At 41.0% G+C, this 22,191-nt stretch overlaps 1 protein-coding gene across 4 annotated transcripts in view; it reads left to right on the top strand.

The window, feature by feature from the left end:
• The window catches only part of USO1 (USO1 vesicle transport factor), a 63,279-nt gene that overhangs the window by 38,752 nt on the left and 2,336 nt on the right, over window positions 1-22,191 (top strand). For 2 of the 4 annotated variants that reach the window (XM_083179147.1, XM_083179146.1), the window contains 10 exons: window positions 1,880-1,900; window positions 5,981-6,091; window positions 7,932-8,050; window positions 8,708-8,889; window positions 9,197-9,318; window positions 10,933-11,071; window positions 13,199-13,362; window positions 18,156-18,227; window positions 20,515-20,607; window positions 21,676-21,777. In XM_083179147.1, the coding sequence (XP_083035273.1) occupies window positions 1,880-1,900; window positions 5,981-6,091; window positions 7,932-8,050; window positions 8,708-8,889; window positions 9,197-9,318; window positions 10,933-11,071; window positions 13,199-13,362; window positions 18,156-18,227; window positions 20,515-20,607; window positions 21,676-21,777 (1,125 nt within the window). The remainder of the gene's footprint in view (window positions 1-1,879; window positions 1,901-5,980; window positions 6,092-7,931; window positions 8,051-8,707; window positions 8,890-9,196; window positions 9,319-10,932; window positions 11,072-13,198; window positions 13,363-18,155; window positions 18,228-20,514; window positions 20,608-21,675; window positions 21,778-22,191) is intronic. The other 2 variants (XM_083179149.1, XM_083179148.1) reach the window with 1 other exon arrangement.

The following is a 22,191-nucleotide window of genomic DNA, read 5'->3' as shown; positions in this document are numbered from 1 at the left end:
AAAGAGGTAGGGGTGCCAGCAGGAGTAAGAGAATGTCAGGGAGAGAAAACAAAAGCAAGAGAGAGTATGTCAGTGAAAGAAAGGGGTGAGAGAGGGTGTCAGGGAGAGAGAAAGGGTAAGAGATTGTGGAGAAAAAGATAAGGGGCATTCTGGCTGCTTCTGTTCCCCAGTGCCAGTCTCTACTGCTCCCCAGACATTACTGGGACCCCCTCTGTCCAGCTACCCGGCTAGCCTGCTCTATCAGAGTCCTTCCCCAGGGACATACTTTGGCCACCAGGCCTCTCCTGATTACCGGCTAGGCTGCAGTAGAATGCGTCCCTGGGGACGCACTCATTTTGTAAAGCAGAGTTCAGAGCCCTCAGTTCAGAGGGAATACACGCTATAGCATGTGTTTGCGATCACTGTGTATTGATGTAACAAGGCATTTGTTTATATGTATTGGTGTGCTGTTAAATGCAGATAAAGTATTTGAATGTATGATAGGAAGTATTTGAATGTATGATGTATGATAGGAAGATAATCTTACTTGGGTGTTACGGACTGTGATAAGCATGTAAAGTGTTGGTTCATATATGCGATTTTGTTTACTTATTTTGGTAAGCCCGTTAATTCACTTTTATGTGTGTTTTTTCCACCAGTAGTGATATTTTGATACCTTACACTAGGAGGCGCCCTTGTTTTATTTTTCATTCACAGAACTACAGTATCTTGGAACTTTGTGGAATTCCTTTAGAAGGATTGCTGATGGTTTTAACCCATAAAGTGGTTAAACAGGAATTTTCTGTACATTATCAATGATGCTAATGAATTATATTAACATATTTTCCATAGATCTTGCAATAAACAGTAATATATTTATGTATATATTTTGTCCCTGTTTAACTTATGGGAACAGTGAATTTTTGGGGGCAATTGTTTGTGCATTTAAATTTTTTATTTTTTATCATGACCAGGCAGGCCGGGTTAAGCCGACCAAAGTGCTAAGCATGACCCAAAGGCCACCCAAACAGCTCACTTTTCACATATTTCAGCTTGCCAGCATGGTGGGCTGCAAGGGAAAATGTGTGTATTCACCTGAACCGAGCAACAATTGAATTGCTCCATTTGGCACATGCATATTTTATTTAGCCTAATGCATGTACAGTAGGCAGTGGAAACATTGTGTTCCATTGGGTCAGGTAAGCGTGCATCCATATTCCTTGTGCTCCAGAGTATACATCTGTCCCACTACACTTAGTACAGTTCCCTTTGATATTTGCTATGTCCTTGTGGTCCGATATTGTGAAAGTCTGCTTTTAGTCCGTGACATCTTTACGCGGTCGACATTCCGAATGGCGTTATAAGATACATGTCACTATGACAGAGTAACACCCTTGAGTGATAATAACAATCTTCTATATTGACCAAATGTAAGTCAAGGGAAGGGTGAGACACAAAATAATACAGAAGAAAGTAGGAATGTACAGGTTACAGCATCTGACCACAAGACAACTGTGAAATTGATTTGAGCCTTTAGAACCTATAAAACTTTTCCAGCGTTGACCAGAAATCTATAACTAAACCATATCCTTATTTTTAAGCCCTTTTCCTTAGTGATGGGCTACTTACATATTTCTATTTATTTTAGCAAACTTGGTCTATCCATCCATCTTTTACATTATTGTAATCTGACCAACTGTTGTAGGGTTTTACTTTTCATCCTTAATTTCAATACTTGAAAGAAGCATTCTACAGTGCTGTGATTGCAGTAGAGGTGGATTCAGTTCTTGCACCCTTACTGATGTAATAGACTCCTGAAACACTGAGAATGGCTTGCTCAAAACACATTCAGCAAAATGACTTGTGCGCATATATTAAATTTGTGACGTATGATTTGCAGGGGGATAAGATCGACAGACGGGTATGTATATGTTGGCACTGCTTACTGCCACTGCAGGGCTTCTTTTGTTTCTTGCTGTTTTCTTGTGGGTTTTGTTTAACTTTTAACACGACTGCTTTGGAGTGATTCTTGATCACGTTTCTCTGCTGCTGTGGTATTCCCATTTGCAGAACATTTTAGGGTGCTGGGGCTCATCACTGGTGTTTCTTACGTGAAGGGATTAGCATGACACCTCCACGTTTCTAGAGTCTCCTGTCTTCTCAGAATACAATGAGAATGACATGACACTATGTTTCTGATTTTAAAGATGCATTTTCCCAAATAGTGGATGGTGCTATGGCATCTTTAAAGCATGAACCGCTCATCTTGATTTCCGATTCTTCTGCTCTGTTTTTGCTGGAGCAGGAATGTCCCTTTTCATATCATCTTGATTGTAATACTCATCTTGATTGAATATAATCCTACCTCCCATGCCAGCACTTGCCTGAGTGTGACTCCACCTTTGTTTGTATGATGAATATGATCCCATTTAGAGTGACTGTCGAGTAATGGTTAGTTTGCTACATCACAGCACTGGGATCATGAGTTCAATTCCAGCCCGGACCCTATGTTGGTGGTGATTATACCTTCTCCCCCCATGTTTGTGTTTGATTCCTGTAGCTACTTTGGTTTCCTTCTAATGTCCAGAACTGGGGTAGCCAACTCCAGTCCTCGAGAGCTACCAACCGTTCATACCAACAGCCTCACAGAATCACAAGTGAAGTAATTAGCTCCACCTGTGGATCTTTTAAAGTGTGTCAGTGAGTAATGAGTGCACCTTTGCAGCAGCTAGGTTATCTGGAATATGTGAACTGTTGGTAACTCTCGAGGACTGGAGTTGGTTACCACTGGTCCAGAACATACACATAGTTAATTGGCTTCTGTAAAAAAATGAATGGAAGTACGTGTGTATGTACATGCGGTAGGCAAAAGGCAGTATCAATTTTGATCTCCATCGTGGCAGACACTGATATGAGAGTCCACATATTCCCTGTAAAATACTGTTTAATATTTGAACACTATAAATAAGGGTTAATAAACATATCTCTGCTGGGACAATTTTGCTAAATAAAAACGTAAACTCATAACATTCTGAAAATATATTTGGCCATGGTACGGTAAGTATTTCACATGCCAATTATTTGATTCATTACTTTTAACCAGGGGTATATGTGTACAGCCAGTGTAGTGTTTGCACTTGTATTCACAAATAATTATTTAAAAACTATATAAATCGACTAGCAGGTTTTCCATGATGTGATTTCTTAATGGGGGGACTTGGGGTTAGGCTGCGGGGAGGGAGGGCTGGCAGCCTAGTGTTAAGCCCACCATACACTACACTGTGGCTTCTCCTCTCGAGAAATCTCAGCCGATTCCCCCTTGATCTGTAGGAATCGGGTTAATAGTGGCCAAATCAGACGAGTGTATGGCCAGCTTTAGACACTTAAAAGGGGTTGGTGGGGGTCGGATAAGGCATCGAGGTATAGGGGTTAGGCTTAGGCACTAGAAGGGTGGCTTATAGTCAGGGAGGTTAGGTTAGGCTGCAGGAAGTGAGGGTTAGAGGAGGACAGGGGGAGAGTATGTAAACTTGCTGGGGATTCCCTCCTTTGGGATGCTGGCATCTGTATTCTGTCTGTTGCCAGGCTGAGCACCGGTCATCTGTTTGTTGTCCCCTAAAGAACATATCTAAACAGATTATTCCTCTATGTAATTGGGTGGCATCCTTCTCGCCTTTTTTTATTCTTTTACTTAATACTCTGCTCTGTCACATTTAATCCTGCCCTAATCCCAATGGGCACATTCATACAGGTCAGCTTCATTGTATTTCTGCAGTGATGCCTTATGTGCTTCTTTTTTTTTATTTCTTCTTAATGTGTGCATTGTAGCCATAATGTCCCTCAAGTTTTTATCTCCAATCCTCAATCTATATAATAAGTTGAAGTGTGTGTGCGTGTCTGTCACATTGTGGAGACACCGCGGCACTCCAAATTCGGCAACAAGGTACCTCTGGACCTGGTGGTGTGCAATTAGGAATATTTTGGGATATACACATACCACACATCACATACACGTACATATTGTACACACACACAGCACACTACACACACACATATATAAGTTTTTGCACCACACAAACTTGGACAGATACACACAACACAACACAACACACACACATATAACTCACCACATGCAGTACAACATACACCCACATACACTACAACACACACAGAACACACACATTTAAACATTGTACACATACAGAAACACACACAACACACATACTTAAGCATTGTGCAGATACACAAACACACATCACACACTTAAACAATGCACAGATTCACACAGCACACTACACACACATATACGTAGTGCACCTCCTGCTATCGATCTGATTAGATCATTTAAATGGGCGCATACTGGCTGAGCAGGGGATAAAGATTGTAATCAATAATTTGCACAGACTCTACTCACATGTTGAAATTTGTAATTAATTTGAGCGCTTCAGTTATAATGTTGACTACTGCTACAGTAATAATTGAAAAATGGCAGAGTAGGTATTCGGGTAAGCGTTCACGATAATTTTCGTAAATTAAGGAATGGAGCTCCAAATTACAGATTTGGAATACATACGGATGGATGGCAGATGGGATGCCAGCAGTCAGAGAACCGACAGCAGCATCCCTATAAAGAGATTCCTTTCAGTGATCTAGCAAGTTTACTTTCTTCCTATCTGATCCCCCTTCCTACCTGCAACATATTCCTTCCTGTTAGTGCCTTACCATGACCTTCCTACACCCTAGCCCACTCCCTAAAGCTTAAACGGAACTTGAAATCCCCCACACACACACACACACACACACACACACACACACACACACGCAGCCTATCCCTAATTTGTCCATACTTATGATCTCCCGCGATCTCAATATTCCAGTGCAAGCCGCCTGATCGGGGGTTAGGATTCCGGCGTTAGTATTTTGACTGTTGGCCTGACACCATCTGGCAGTATGTTAACCGCATCACACAGATACATCCCTCTGTAAAAAAAAAAAAACATTAAGCACTTTATAATTTTGTACAAGTAATTGCTTGTTTTGCTGAATTAAGAATTGGCAAATCATGCAGATACACTTAAAATGGACTGCTCCTAGCTTAATTTTTTATAAATTAACGTGTTGGTTGTAATTCTAATATGTGATAATGACCCTAACCTGTGGTTAACCTATTACTGTATGGTTGGTTTGTACAGATGTAGTTTTGTATTTGCATTTTAATACAAATATTTAACATTGGTGTTCTAAATGTGAATGATTGTATTAACTGGGTTTAGTAACTACATTTGTTCCTTTTTGTTTTTGTGCACTTTTATAATGCAAAAAAATAAAATATAGAAATTGCTCCATCAATAAGGCAACATGGTCATATTATGTTTAACAATAAAATATACAAATCAATAAAAGTTTACACTGTTTATTGATTTGTATATTTTTTGTTTAACATATTTTGCCCATGGCGCCTTATTGACAGAGCAATTTCTATATTTTTTTGATAACTTTGTTGGCCTTAGTGTAACCACTTTGCTCTCTGAGTGCAGCCAAGATCACTTTACTGAGCAATGACCTTATCTATATTTGTAAGATCACTTTTATAATCCTGAAAAGGTCTGAGATTTCTAGATGGACTATTCTACCATAAACTTTTTTTTAGAGTATATTTAAAAGAATTGCAAGTATATCCCTCTAGTATCTATAAGATGAGTAAGGAAAGGTCAGTCTTGTCCCATATCCATTCTACAGTCATGTTATATTGAGTGTTTAAGACGATCAGCATATAAATGGTATGCAACATATACTTTATATTGGTATCAGTTACGACCCTCCATATACAGTAGTTTTACTTGATTGGGCCTTCAGATCTCAAACTTTGGCTGTGCAGCAGATGTAGCCTTCCATGTACCCAGTTATTCCTGAGTGTTTAGGTGCAATGTCTTATATGGTACTTGAAGATGGGGATTATTTGTGAGGTCTAATTTTAATACAAATGTTTATTGATTTTCTGCAGGGTAGTAAAGTACAGACCAGAGTCGGGCTTTTAATGTTGCTCTGTACTTGGTTATCCAGCTGCCCCATTGCAGTCACTCATTTCCTTCACAATGCATCTAATGTGCCTTTTGTATCCTTTTTATTGTATGTGCAGAGAACTCCACACATTGAAATGTGGAGCTAATTATCATTAACTTACTATAGAAACACTTTGGGTAGTATTCATTGAGGCCAATTCGCCATGTTTCATGGTGAATTTGTGATATTTTCACTTTGGAAGGTGATTTTTTTGTGTCAGAAAGTGATTCACCCTAATCAACGTGCACTTTTCACCGTCTGCGAACAGTGAATGACGGACAATTCGCCGTCTGATAGTCTCTGCAACTCGCTGTAGTTTTTCAATGTGATTCGCTGTGAGTGTATTCAATGAGAAGATGGCGAATTGCTTTCTAAGTGATTTTCGCCGTGTGTCACCATGTAGCAATCGCCATCTTTCATGGTGAAGTGGAATGTGAACTTAAAGAAAAAAATCATTTTTTTCTTTTTCTTACACATAACAGCCAGCAGGGGGCCGGGAGCCGAGAGCCGCTCATTACATATTCATATATTCACTGCTCCTGATCATTACATATGCACGATCGGGAGCAGTGTTAGCGGCTCCTACCCGGTCCCCTGCTAGCTCTCCGGGGGGCAGCTTGTGCTGCATGGGTCCCGGGGAGCCCTCCTCCCCAGAAACATTCTGGGGCAGGCAGGGAGACTTCCATCTCCCTGCCTGCCGCCGTCCCCCAGCTCCCTGCGGCGTTAACATTCGCCGTCGGGGGCAGCGAGCCCCTGCGGCATTGAATAGTGTGTCAGCGAGGGCTGGCAGCGAAGGCTCCAGCCCTCCGGAACATGGCGACTGTTAATCGCGATTATACTCATTGAATACTGCTCTTTAAGGTAAATAAGAAAATAAATACAAAATTAAGTCTTCATTGTAATATTTTGTTAGAGGTTGGTTTCTGCTTGTAAACGGTCTGCAAATAAAGTAATGCCAGATTAACAGGACAGTTGCCCATGGTCCTAAACACAAAGGAGCTTCCATACATAGCTACATCACTAGCATTGGACTGGCATATGATGGTGGAGGGGAGTAGCAGGCACAGGTTCCAACAGGTGAAAGGAGGAGGAACAAGAATTTCTCAGGTGACACCTTTTGTTATGGCTATGGCTAAACAGAATCTCCTTTTAATAATACTTTTGAAGTCTGCAGGTTAAAAAAAATTAAAATACAGGGGCACACGAGCAATAATACCCCTTCACATCACAAATGAGTCGCCCCCTGGGATTTGGACCTGGGACCTGGCATTTATTTGCGAGGTGAAGCGACTCCTCAATAAGCCAGGTCTCTGACATGGGGGGGGGGGGGGGGGGGGGGGTTGCACTTGGAGCTGAGGCTGCATCCTCGCACTAGTGAACTCATTGCAGCTAATAGGATTGACCCCCTTAGTCTGACATATATGCTAACCGTCATGTAATCTATTTTTATCAAAATTGTAGGTGGCCAGTTAGATACACCTGGTCCATTTGACATGCAATGACCCCACACTCTTCATGCTAAAGTGTTGTTGTTTTGATACTGTAATTGTTCAGGTAATTGATACTGTTCAGATAATTGTATCTGAACACAAAATTTTGCAGCGGTGTAATTGATAAAAAAATGTGTTTAAAATCGCACTACATCAGGGCTTGCATTCAGTAAAACCTAGAAAATTCATAAGGATAATTTTTAATCCCAAACTGTCCTTGGTTCAGTACATTTACATGCAACATCTAGAGACAAATCAGCACTGCAAATGTGATTAAGCATTCCCATCTCCCATGGTACAGTAGGTGTGGGAAGTCCTACATAGTACTAGCACATCCCATGTCAGACCTTTTAGCCATGGATTGTATTTCCGGTTTAGTTTCTTCCTTAGTGGCCAATTAAGCTCACAGCGCAGATATCGGAGAACCTTGGAGAAGAGGAGCAGCTGGTTCAGGGTCTATGTGCCCTGCTGCTGGGCATCTGTATTTACTACAACGATAACTCATTTGAAAACAATACCAAGTAAGTGTGTCCATGCCTTCTTTTATTCTGAAGACCTTTATAGTGAAATGTGAAATACTATACTGAGTTATTAGGGGGAGTTCTGGTCAGAATAAAGAGAACATGTGCAACATCTTGGAACTGTACAGTGGGAAGATCATATACCCCATTAGCCTCCACATAGACACCAACTACAGCTATGTTAACACCTGTAGCTGAGAGAGATTCATCCTGCAGCCATACACATTCTGTAACAGGAAGCTTATACTGGGTTGGCACATTCTTTGACAGCTCCTTCCATAAAGTAGGTTTCCCAGTAAAAGCTCTTTCCTTTGAAATCTATCAGTGGAGTATATGCACCCAAACTACCCATCATACCATCACAACAGTATACATCATCCTATCCCTGTCACTGCAGGCAATATTGAGTTATGGTCACTAAATGCTTGTGCCTTGCTCAAAGCTAGTCTCTCCTTAAATTAGATTCTGATCAGATCTAATCTGTGGTAGCAACAAAAACCTAATGTCGGACTTGAGTGTTCAATAGTGTGTGGGTGTGTGTGTGTGTGTGTGTGTGTATGTGTATGTATATACATATATATATATTTTTTTTGCATAAATGTGTGTTGCTACTTGGGTTGCATTTTATTATCATAGCTAATTGCAATGTCTCTTCAGAGAGAAGTTAAAGCAGTTGATAGAGAAGAGAATTGGAAAAGAAAACTTCACAGAGAAACTGGGCTTCATCACCAAGCATGAATACTATTCAAAGGCTGCCCAGAAACCCCAGCCAAGCTTCTCCAGTCCTGATCACATGATGTTTGATCATGAGTTCACTAAACTAGTTAAGGATCTAGAGGGTAAGGCATTAATATGCAGATTTTTAGCTGAAGGTATCTGTCTGTTATCCTTGTGAACACATTATATGCAAAGTTAAAGGGAGAGTTGATATAGAGAGTATGAGATCTGATTCACCACACCAAGCGCTGCCGAACATAGGCGGCAGGGACTCTGGCATTGGTGTAATTCCCCTATTGGAATTTTGAACTGTGCTGCATCCCCACCTCTACAGTCTAGAAACTCTACTTAATGGAATAAGTAATGTTGCAGTGTATGCAATTATGAGAAAAAAAAGAAAAGAATATTAACAGTTGATTTTGCCTACAGCGGTTATTATCAAAGCTATCTACAAGTCTACTGAAGAGGACAAGAAAGAGGAGGAAGTTAAAAAGTCCCTGGAACAACATGATAACATTATATCTCATTACAAAACAGTCATCCGGGAACAGGTAATAGTGGAGATTCGGGTTTCTTTGTTTTTGTTTAGATTTTTGGAACTTTAAAAAAAAACAATCTAAAAATGCATTAACCTCATTACACATAATACGTGTAGCATATTTCATAGCACTATACATTTTATATTCACTACTCATACTGCTTTTGAAATACTTACATGGAGTTTCTGTGTCCTTATATTACATTCTTTATTTTTAACTGTTATGACCTTAATACTGTAACTATAAACTACAGTAGGTTTGCATTATATGAACTTGATTGGCACCTTTAGGCCATTGCTTTGCTGCCTGTGAGTAACTGCTATATGAAACTGTGGGACTAAGAGGTTTTAAACTTTAGCAGATCTACCCTCATGAGTATTGATTATATATGGAGTAGGTAGCTGCTATCCCAATATATTATGTATTCATGGTTTAGTGCCCAATGGTTTTGGTAGATGCTGAGCCCCCGACTGCTCCCCGATCACCACTTGCCTGCTAGAAGTATTCTCATGATTCCTTAAACTATGTGTATGTGCTAATCTTCAGTGTTGAACGTTGTGGATTCATCCCCATGTGTGTTTTTTTGTTGTCATATGTATTGATACTGTGCTATCTGAATGAAGAAAAATCTGAAATAGACATATTTAAAATAAAAAAGCATATTCACTCACTCTCCTGATAAATAATGGCTTGCCTTTGTTAAAATGGTACAATAAGAGGTCATGGGAGGGTTTGTGTAGTTTTCTGTTACAGCACTTTTACCACACAGGAAAGCTGCAATTCTAGATACACTGCCCACATGTGGTTCCATCCAGTGCCATCCAAATGTATGGGCTTAGTGGGCAGCTGCCCTTAGGCCCCACAAATCTAGAGATCTTTCGAGGAAGGGTTTGCTGGGGCCTTTGGAATTTCTTGTGAGGCTAGTAGAGATTGCTGCCTGGCTGTTTTGGTTGTGAATTACACAAAAGTAGAGCTGTCCGGAACCCTTCTCTGCCAGCCGGCAGCCAAACCGTTACTGGAGAGGCACCGCAGGGAGTTATGATTTTTACAATTTTTTTTTTACTTAAGTAGAGGCCCCAGTGCATTGCTTTGCCTAGGACCCACAATGCCAGTAAATCAGCCCTGATTCCCTCGTTTCCAGTTTGCTGATACATGGCAAGTGGTAGGATTACATAAGTCAGAGCTACATATTCAGCTATAACCAGCCCTCTGTTAGTAACTGGAGCAGCAGATAGACTGCGCCCACAGTACTGTGTGATGTGTAATATCCTTTTTGGCTTAAATATACATGTAGAAACTACAACAAGGTGACACTTTTAAACAACCAAGTAAGCTTATTGCATTTAGCAAGATACAGGCTTAATGTGTCTAAGCTAGGGTGAGTTTACACCAATAAGATCTTTCCTCTCCTGTATCAAATGATGAAAGCGGGTTTAAAAATATGTAGTCTGACTTCTTGGGTGGAGTTCGTTTTTGCTCTTGCTTTTTCTGTTTCCAATTATAGCTTAGATGTTCTCATTACCACATTCTCCGGGAACATTGCTAGTTTCAGACCCAGTTTTAATGACTAAACTAACAGTTACCCACTGTACAGTATGTTTCCCTAACCTGCATTTTATTGTGCAGGATACACAAGTAGAAGAACTGAAGCAAACCGTTTTTTCCTTGCAAGCTAAAAATGAACAGTTCCAGACTACGATTTCTCAGCAGCTGGCCCAAATTCAACAGCACAAAGATCAGTACAACCTTCTCAAGGTACAACTAGGTATGATGGTTTTTATTTTCCACAATGGTAAATTGTAAATATGTATGTAAAAATATAATGCTAATCTAAAATGTTGAAGAATAAGTACAGTACAAACAGGGCCGGTGAGAGAAGCGATAGTTGGCGCCGCTCACCCTCCATGCTTAGTGGTGGCGCCGGCCCTGAGTACAAAATTTACAATATTCTCCTAAAAAGTTCAGTTGAATGTATGGATGCATATCCTTAGATGGTTTGGTTGGTATAGAGGTATACACCTAGCCTCAATGCACCCCTACATTGATGCACATTCATGTGAAAAAAGACGCTACACTGTAGCTCATTTGCATCAGGCATAATAAGTATTAGTCCTTGTATTTCTTTTCCTGTTGAAGCCCTATTTATTTATTTCTCTCTCTGTAGAACTAAGCTTGGATATGTATCTCAAGCTTTCCAAATATCTAGTATTCCTGGCTGTTTAATTCATTGGTGCCAACATTCTAAATTTTTAGCCTGGCTTACTGAAACAGTGATGTGGCTGCTGTTAAGTATAAGTAGGATTTGAGTTATTTGTGTGGCTGGTCTTTTTTCCAGTCCTAACAATACAATTATGAACATGGTCACAGTTGACCCTGGTGTACAGTACATCTGTGCATGTGCATCGGACAAAAACACCAATTTATAGCAATTTAAATTCCAAAAATAAACCGCTTGCTGTTTCGTTGAAACTTAACACTTCCCTAAGACCAACCATTTTCGTGCAGCTGTGAATAGCTACCTCCCAGAAGTTCTGTTTCACATGGGATGTTGCTATGGAAAACCAATCAGATCCTTTTTATTATCTTCTAGCGCAGGGGTCCTCAAACTATTTTGCTCTGGGACCCCATCAGACAATAAAAATAATTACAGGACCCCAGCAAGTTACTACAGAAGGTCATCGCATCACATGTGTAGTCAGCAGACCGCACAAACATGGCAGCATTGTGGAGGCACAAAATGATGGGAGGACTCTATAATAACAGGCAACTCAACAGATTTTTCAGACTTCTTGAATCACTGACTGAGGTTAGAAAAGTCATCAACATGGAGTCGCGACCCCATGCTGAGAAGGTCAGAACCCATTTTGGGGTCAGGACCCACCGTTTTCGAAACGCTGTTCTAGAGGGTGCTAAATACATAAGAAATAGCAACATCCCATGTGAAATAGAACTCCCATCTTAGTAAACTTCCCCCTTGGGAGCTGATTCAGACCTGATTGCTGCATTGCAAATTTTCTGCAATCAGAAATTTCACCCTGTACAACTTTGCAAATGACTTGTGAATTGATTGCCGATCTGCACATACATTCGCAACTTACTCACCATCTAATGATTTTTCCCAGTCTTTGCAAGTGTGCGGAACTCTGACCCTTCCACAAATCTGCGACAGAGACCGCCTGGTCGAGGCCAGAGCTGACTTCATACACCCTCCCTGAAAACAGCTAGGCAGGCCTGCGTATTTTACTAGACACTCCCAGAAAAATGTCAGCTTACCACCCCCCAAACACCAGCTTCCTGTCCGTTAAGTTGCGAGGCATTGTGGAAAAAGTTATCGCTGAATTTTGTCATTGTTTGGCCTTGCGCATAAGTGCTATGATCCATGCGCATGTGCAGTCATTCAATACTCGAACGGCTTACGATTTTGTGACCGTGGTCAGGTCTGAGGGTTGTGTATGACTCAGAATAAAAGGGGTATTAAACGTTTCCCAAGAATTCCCAATCCTTGGAAATAATGGGTATTGAGTATTCAATCCCCGCTGTTTTCGCAGGGAAACAGCCAAGATTCGCGTCTGCTCTTTGAACTTTTGAATAAGCGCCCATTTCAGAGCATAAAGACGTGGATGTGGATTAAAACCATTAAATAGATGGAATACGGTTTTCATCTACTCTGTGCAAAAACAGACACAATTTTGCTGTAATTTGCATATCGGCATCATTGAATTCACCCCTAAAGGCTCTTACTGTGTCATTTTGGAACACTTCCAGTATGTAACCTCTTATTCCAGCATATTTCCTGTTCTTTACTCTGGTAACCCACATTGATACTCTGGGCCATATTTACATGTGTGTTGAATTGGAGTTTCAGACATTCTCTTCTGTGGCTTCATAACAGGAAAGGACAGCCAGCATCACAACGCTCATAACATCAATGCACAGGTTAATGGGTTCCAGTCTGAAGAGGTCAGTCGGTTAAAGGAAGAAATAGAAGAATTGAAAAAACAACATGAACTGCTGCAAGGAGAGCTTTCAGAGAAGAATGTACTGGTGGAGACCTTGGTAAGTGTCCAAGTAATATGTTTCTGTAGTGAAAAATATTCCTTCTTTATTATTACTATGTAGTAATTTGCGGAACTGTAAATAGGCATTTTCTAACAAGTGATATTGTTAAAGGTTTATTATTGTAATTCACATCCTCTTACATGGTTTCCAAACAGTGGTCTTGTGGTCCAAACATTGATTCAGTAGAAAGTCTTTAATAGAGGGACGTGCCAGCATAAGGGGTGTGAGTGTGCATTTGTGTGTTTTTACACAATGCAAGTGACTTAAGGTCCATACACACTGAGTAATTTTCACCATTTTGAAAGGCTTTCCATAGAAAAACCAGCAGACGAACGGAAACCACCTGCGATGATGCAGGAGCGCGTATCAGCGTTCTTTGCCTGCCCATACACACTGGGTGTCTTTGGAGCTGAAAGCAGCTCAAATGATAAAACTGAGCTGCTCACCGCTCAGTCACCCAGTGTGTATGGGCCTTTACTGCATTGCATGAGACCAGAGATAAAACAAAGCAAATCTAGCCATACTCTTTTATTATCGTGTATTTACAGGGGTTCAGTAGCACCATACAAGGGTATAGATCTGACAACAGAATACATGATTACAGGCTAATACACAGTATATCAATTTACATAGATACATATTTTAAAGTGGTTAGCATAATTATGTGGAGAAGCCATAGGGAGAATGCAGTTACAAGTGGGAAATGTAAAAATAATCAGAAGAAAGAGATTGAAATGCAGTGATTTTACGCAGCTCCAGAGCAAGTCTGAACTTTTTTGTTAAATCATTATTTTTATGACAAATTAGTGGGAATTGCTTTGACACCCATTCTGCAAGCCACTAAGGAATTAATTGTAAGTTTCCAGTTGGCGTAGTTGTTGCCTTGATGTCTTCCTTTCAACGGTTGTAGCCAGTGTTTTCAGCATTGGGAAGTGCGTGTGTGTGGGGGTGTGAATTCCCCTGCAGAGATAGGTAGAGCGGGCATTATGCTAGAATGAAAAAAAATACTTCTAAGAAGATAGTTGATGGCTTAATATAAGTCTTAATATAATGAGGATAGGGGTTTCAGAACCTCCTGATTCCCACAATAGAAGATGGTGATTGATCAGGGTGAGATCAAATTCATTAGCAGAGTGATTGTGTGAGGAATTTAAGGTGATATATTAACATCCGTGATATGACCCTTTTTTGTCCCTGTTCTTTAACCGGATTGAATCATTATCTGATCTGTATATCTGGTTGAACGATGACCACTATTTTTCTATGGAGGAGATGTTTCAAACTGTTGAGTTTTAGGAATCGTATATCTCTCTTCTCCCAATAATAATTATTGAGAGTAAAATATTATATAAAATATATTTATTATATATTTTATTAATATAATAACATATATATTTGACATCTGCAATTATATTCTAATATACTTTACAATACAATATGCAGAGTACTTGTCATCACCTGATTCCCAAAATATAAGAGTTAGAGGGGCAGATTTATTAAGCTTGGAGAAGAGATAAACTGGAGATAAAGCGGAGAAAAGGTAAAAGGAGATAAAGCACAGCCAATCAGCTCCCAACTGTCTTTTTCAAACACAGCTGATTGGCTGGTGCTTTATCTCCTTTTACCTTTTCTCCGCTTTATCTCCAGTTTATCTCTTCTCCAAGCTTAATAAATCTGCCCCCAAGACTTGTAAGTTTAGCTCCAATGGAATGATATTTATTTACAGGCCAAACAAACCCTTACAGTAACACAGTAATTGATGTATATACTATTCTATATATATTTATATACGCCTCCTTGCTTATATTACATAAAATGTCATTAAACAATTGACAGACTTATACTGCTACAAAACTAACATAAATGATGTACTTACAAGTTACATGTGAGGGCAAAATGGATAGCTACCTTGCTTAGAATCCTTCCCAGATCTCACCTTCTCCTTCTGACCTCTTCTCTCACTAGCTTCCTGGCTGACTACCTCTTATCTTTTATTCTAAACTTTCATAACTGAGACTCCCTAGTTCCCATGGAAAATATTGGTTCCCAGGATGTTGTAAAATCTGGCCTTCCTTTGTTTATTCCCTTTAAAGTACACCTGGTCTGTATCACCATAAACATTTGTATCCTGTCCTGCAGCATAGCTGGACAATAGCTCGATTGCATTTGCTAAACATATACAGTCTTTGCTAAATAGCATCTGTTTAAATATCCTGTGGACTATTCTATTATTTTGTATCCTTGGACGTAAAGTACATTAATTTGTTTATACTTGGTTAATAAGGATCTGTAACTGGGAAAACCGCATCTCTATTTGCTAATTGAGCATGCCCTAGACATATTGGAACAAGAAACGGTACTTGTTTCCTAGCACGGCACCCGTTGCAGGTGATCGCATACCTTAACTTAAGGTATGCGATGGACACGACCGACGCGATATCAGGGCTATTTTTAGCCTTTTCCCTGACAATTAAAAAATCGCGTCCATCGCACGCCTTAAGTTTTACATAGGGAACAATGTTAAATGGGCCAATGGACCCGATTTTTCATTGTATACCCACTCTTATGGGTATTTTACATGTGAAATGTCCCCCCCCCCCCCCCATTGTTAACGTCACCCCATGATGAACGCCAACCGGAATCGTGGCGAGCGCAGCGGTACGCGTCCTCCGACCTTTTCATACCCCCACTATCCACGTCGGCGCGGATTTGATTTTATATAGTGTGGCGAGCGTCCCCTCGCGGGGCTCGCTGCGCTCGCCACACTATATAAAATCAACTCCACGCCAAAGTGGATAGTGGGGGTATGAAAAGGTCGGAGGACGCGTACCGCCGCCCATCGCGGGCTCGCTGCGCTCACCATGCTTCGGGGTGGCATTAACAATGGGGGGGCATTTGACCCATCAGGGTGGGTATACAATGAAAATTGGGGTCTGGGGGGCATTTAACATTGGGCCCAATGTAAAATCGGGTCTCGGACCATTTTACATTGGTTCCGATGTAAAAATCACATCGATCGCATCGCATGCGATTTGGTTGCATGCAGTGCGATCGACACGATTTTTTAGGACCCGATGGATACAATCAAAATCGCAGGCGCCGTGCTAGGAAACAAGTACCCAAGAAGCAATAGAGGTGTGTAAATAAATTCAATTAGATTTGCTACAAAGGGGTCATTCAGAGGGATAGTATATGGCCCATATTATTTCAGTTAAACACAAGCTACACAGGTCACTACAATGTCTAAACATTTAAAATCGTATATTCCAATAATTAAGCTATTCTTACTTGTATATACATTTTTAATATACACTATGGTTAGAATCACATTACATTAATGACTGTATTCTATGGAAGGGAGAAGGGAAAGTGGACTCTTTTTGTGGGGCACTCTTTGTTTCTGATTTAAAACTTAACTTTTCATTTTTAATTATTTAAGATAGGGCGGACGTACATGTCAAACAAAACAAAAACCAAACAGAAAGGGACAAACAACATTAATTCTGCAGTGACTGTATTCTATGCAAGCCAATTACCAAGTTGTTTGGTTGCTATAAATCTCCACTTAATTAAAAGTATTAATACATATTCCCATATGTGTGTTGGTCATTTTTCTACCACTATGCCTTCTATTTAGGCCCCAATTTTCATAAAGTCACTTGAACACATAGGGGGGTATGCAATCTGGGATCACGGCTGTCGATCCCCACCGACAGCTTGTTTGCGGTCTGATCGACCGCAGAACGTCAGGTGGGATTCAATGTCCCACCTGCCGCTCGGCGCAAAGGGGGCGTGGCTGCAAAACTGGCCGTGGATTGCCGATCTGCACCCGGGATCGCGACAATCCATGGCCATTATCGGCAGAACGGGCCCAACAGCTTCTAAAGTTGGGCCCGTTCTGCCATGATCCCACTTCAATGCTGTCGATAAAGACAGCATTGAATAGGGAACCACCGCTTTTTTCCACGTTGGAAATAGCGGCGGCACATTGCATACCCCCCTAAGTGTAGCTAAACTGTTAAATGAGTTTAGTGGCAGGAATCCCCTGTGTGACTACCTTCAGTTCTGCGAATGTAGGAAGATGGAGGCCTCAGTGTATTCGGTAGCTTTTAAAAGACAATGGGGAAGATTCTCTAACATATGTGCTATTTTACCGCCACCATTCGTCTGGTACCGAATTGTTGATCATTGCATATGCACTAACATATGCGATAATTAATGCACAGGACAGCTTTTCCGATTTAAGATGAGGCTCTAGCGCTGGATTTTCGGGGTGTGAGACCCGGAAGTCCCTCTGCGCATGCGCACAGTGACAGCTGCCAGGCATGCTGGGAGGGATCCATGACAGATCCCTCCAAACAGCACCATGAAGAGCAGCTATAGGGAATCGCCAGGTTTTTGCTGGCAATTCCCTCCGTGACGAAGCCCCGGCAGAGGGGCTTTAGTGCATTTGGAAATGCGGTAAAAATGCAGAATACAGTGATTTTACCGCATTTTCACTTTAGTACATCCCTCCCACAACCACCTTTTTATATAATTTATCCAATATATGAGATGCTGATAGATGCACATTCTACATGCCCCAACCATCTTGGACAGTGCCCTTTACACCCGAAGGTAAATCTCTGTTCCTCAGATGTAGTTAGAAAAATTAATTTAGTGGTAAGTGCCAAAATCCTCCGTTCAGTTCTAAAAGGCTTCTGCCAGAATGCCGGGTTAAAACACTGAGTGCCGCAAGTTTGAGGCCCCAGATTTAAAGTAACATTTTGATGTGTTTTTTTGGTTTTCAGAAGCACAGTCCAGCAAGTGGTCAGACAGAGCAAATGAGTGGAGTTTCTGAGCAAGTTGCTGAGCTGCAAAAGGTATCTTTGATTTGTCATCCCTACATAACCACCACACCTATAGATCAGGTATTTTGATGTAGGTGTAAAAGGAAGTACTATTTCTGATGAATTTCTATGAAACTGGCAAATATTGAAGCAATGTTTTTTTATATGAAATGACAGAGGATATGCTAAATTTGTGTTTTTATTATGCTAAAAAAAATTTGTTCTGTATAAGAGAATTTGAGGGCAGAAAAGCATTTGCATCATTAAGTCTGCCCTTTTAAGGTACGGTTATTAGGGTTAGGGGTTAAAGTTGGTATTAGCGTATAAGCGACCAGGGTTAAGATGAAGGGTAATATTAATTGTGGTGGTATTACGGTTAGAGTATTAATGTTTGGTCAGGATTAATTATTTTTACTTATTATTTTTGTACTTGCTCCTCAAGGTGCTTGAGGTTGAGTGTTTATTAGTGTTAGGGTATTAAGCTTAACCCTTTATAACCCCTGGCTATTTAAAAAAAAAAAAATTTGAATTGAAGACTGTATTGTAATGATGGCTCCGTTCCAGCATATGAAACGTATCAAAATATTGCCTAAAAGGGGGTCCTAGACTGCCGAAACAGCAAGTGTGGCCATTAAAACAGCGGGGCTTGCCACAATATGCAGCGGACCTTGCCGTTTAAGGGGATCAGGATTCAAGCCAAACATTGAAAACAGCAAGGGGGTTGGACGCGAGGGGGATTTTCTCGCCGAAAATAAGCCATCCTTGCCGTAGAAAATCCCCTCGCCGAGGCATTGAATACCGTCCATTGAGACAAAATTATGTTGGATGTGCCATTTCGGAATGCAACATCTCGATCATGTGGACCATTAAAATGCAAGTTTTTTTCTTGGGCACCACATGCGATTTGCTGCCTATGGGAGTTCTATTGAAGATGGCATGGTGCCCATAGCAACCATTCAGATTCTACCTCTTATTTAGCATCTTCTAGATGATAATAGGATGTGATTGGTTGCTCCATCTTCAATAGAACTTTGTCTTCCTAAATATATCTGTTAAGGTGCCCATACACGGTGCAATAAACTCAGTGCTTTTAATACTAGATTGCATAGCATCTAGTACAAAAAGAGGTACTTGTTTCTTATCATGGCCACAATCGCGGGCATCGTGTGCCTTAACTTTAAGGCACACGATGCGACGCGATGCCCACGATTTCCCCATAGGCTTCAATGTTAAAATATTTAACATTGAAGCCTATGCGATGGACCCGATTTGTCCATAGGCTTCAATGTTAAATTATTTTAACATTGAAACTGAGTCCATTTAACATAGTAAAAAATGGGAAAAGGCCGAATAAGGGCCATTTCTCATTGGCTATGGCCCCGTCATGTATGTAAAAAATAATGGCCCCCCATTGTGGCCGCCACCCCCACGATTAACGCGAACCCGAAGCGTGGCGAGCGCAGCGAGCCCGCGAGGGGCGGCGGTGCGCGTCCTCCGACCTTTTCATTCCCCTACTCTCCACGTCGGCGTGGAGTTGAGTATAGATTAGTGTGGCGAGCGGACGCTGATACCTGTGAAGCCCGCGAGAAGACGCAGGGATCTGTGAAGGTATCAGCGTCCCCTCGCTGCGCTCGCCACGCTTCGGGTTTGGTGGCTCGCTGCGCTTGCCACACTAATCTATTCTCAACTCCACGCCGACGTGGATAGTAGGGGAATGAAAAGGTCGGAGGACGCGCACCGCCGCCCCTCGTGGGCTCGCTGCGCTCGCCACGCTTCGGGTTTGCGTCAATCGTGGGGGTGGCGGCCATTATTTTTTACACACATGACAGGGCCATACCCAATGAGAAATGGCCCATATTGGCCCATATTGGCCCTTTTACCATTTTTTTACTATGTTAAATGGACTCATTGAAGCCTATGGACACGATGGACCCGATTTCTCCATAGGCTTCAATGTTAAAATAATTTAACATTGAAGCCTATGGAGAAATCGGGTACATCGCGTCGTGTGCGTTTTGGTATGCGTCCGACACGACCACCACGATAAAAATCGTGGTGGCCGTGCTAGGAAACAAGTACCCAAAAAGCATACAATGTGCTACTGCACCATGCTTTTTGTACTAGATATGATGCAATCTAGTACTAATAGCACGGGCTGCACATACTGTGTGCTGTGTGATGGGATGTGCATAGGAGCGCGCATCTCATTGCACTGCCCTGTCGACCCGTGTATGGGCACCTTAAGAGGGTATAAAAAAAACTGATAGTGTTATTGCATACATTTTATCTGACTTGTTTTGTGATTCTTTTGTAATCATAGGAGATGGAAACTCTAAGATCCCAGCTACATGTTCAGTCCACAGAGATCAACAGACTACAATCAGAAAGAACGGAGCTTCTTGAAAAATTAGAGGTCAGTATATATTGTCTTTGTATATCTACCATTGAGGTGATGTTTCTATACAATGCATCAGCATAAATATATAACTTAAACTACAGTGTTTGTTCTGACATCTATAGTATGTGGATAAAAATGAGACAGTCTAATAGGGAATGCTTTTGTAAACATAACGCATATTAAAGCTTGGTATACATGACACAATATCGTCCATGAACTATATCGTTAACTATTTTACCGGTACTTGTGTAGTTTCACGGCGCCAGTATGGCGCCGTGCGTCTGAGTCCCCTTGCGGGGTTCACTTTGCTCGCCCACGCTGCAGGCTCGGTGGCTCGCTACGCTCGCCACGCTATTTAAAATCAACTCCATGCCATCATGGATAGTGGGGGTATGAACTATCCATGTTGGCATGGAGTGAAGTTACTTTTTTTAACATAGTTTGTGGCGAGCGTAGAACCCGGAAGTAGCACGGCGCCATGCTGGCGCCGTGAAACTACACAAGTACCATTTTACCTTGGATCTCCTGGACAAACAATATAGAGCATACTCACTGAATTATATCATTAACGATATTGATCAGTGGCCACGTCTGGGAGCATGCTGATGTTGAAATAATAGTCAGGATTTGACTACATGTACGGACAGAGATAGTCGATAACAAAACAATGGAGCATTCAATTCATTAATCAGATAATACGTACCCAGGTTTAGACTGGTATTCAAATAGATGTGGTTTAACCCCAGCTTACTGACCTGACTCAGGGCTATTCAGTTGTCCCCAAATGCCAGCAGTTTTTGGAGATTTTTTTTTTCCAAATAAAATCCGTGATAAACTAGTCTAATCAGCCTTGTTTTCTTTCTGTAAACACCTACAGTAGGTCGGTGAAACACCTAGGTGAATTGAATAGCCGGAAGGTAAACATCTGGCAAAAATCGTGATAACTTTTTTTTTTCCATGTGAAATTGATTACCTCTGTGATAGTGAAACTGTAGAATGAAAAGAAGGTTGTCATGTCTTAGTTTGTCTTTCTGCATTTATTCACCTTCACAAGGATGTCTGCATACTTTCTCCACCTCATAGGTTCTAAGCTTGTCCTCTGATAATACAGTACCAGCTGCTTCCAAAGATAATGCCTATGAAGAGAAGGTGGCAAGCTTGCAGCAGGAGCTTACTTCTTCAAAGGTTTGTCTGCTTACAAATAACATAATATTAAGATAAAATGATCTAAGCACTGAAAGAACTTTCATTATATCTTATTTTACAACCCAGTTATTTGAAGAAGAAAAAAAAATGCATCCACAGACAAAAATTATTACTGTATGTGTACATACTCACTAGGATTACAATTAGGCGTGTTTTCATTCAGTTAGAGAGCATGGTTGAGTTACAGTAACTGAAGACATCTTGCTGCTTAGAAAGGGTCTTTAAAATGATTTAATCATTTGAAAATGGTATAATATACACACAGTCAGCCAGCTATCTTCTGGACACTGCTCACTTATTAAACTCCTCTAGACTGTGCCATACTAGTATATTGGATATGCATACAGATGTAGCTCTTCATTGGCACACGCTCCGCCTCTGCCCATATGCACT

The sequence above is a fragment of the Crinia signifera genome, chromosome 1 (genome assembly GCF_055691185.1).
Source record: "Crinia signifera chromosome 1, ASM5569118v1, whole genome shotgun sequence".
In the NCBI taxonomy this organism is placed as follows: domain Eukaryota; kingdom Metazoa; phylum Chordata; class Amphibia; order Anura; family Myobatrachidae; genus Crinia; species Crinia signifera.
This window is presented reverse-complemented; position numbering and strand designations above follow the sequence as displayed.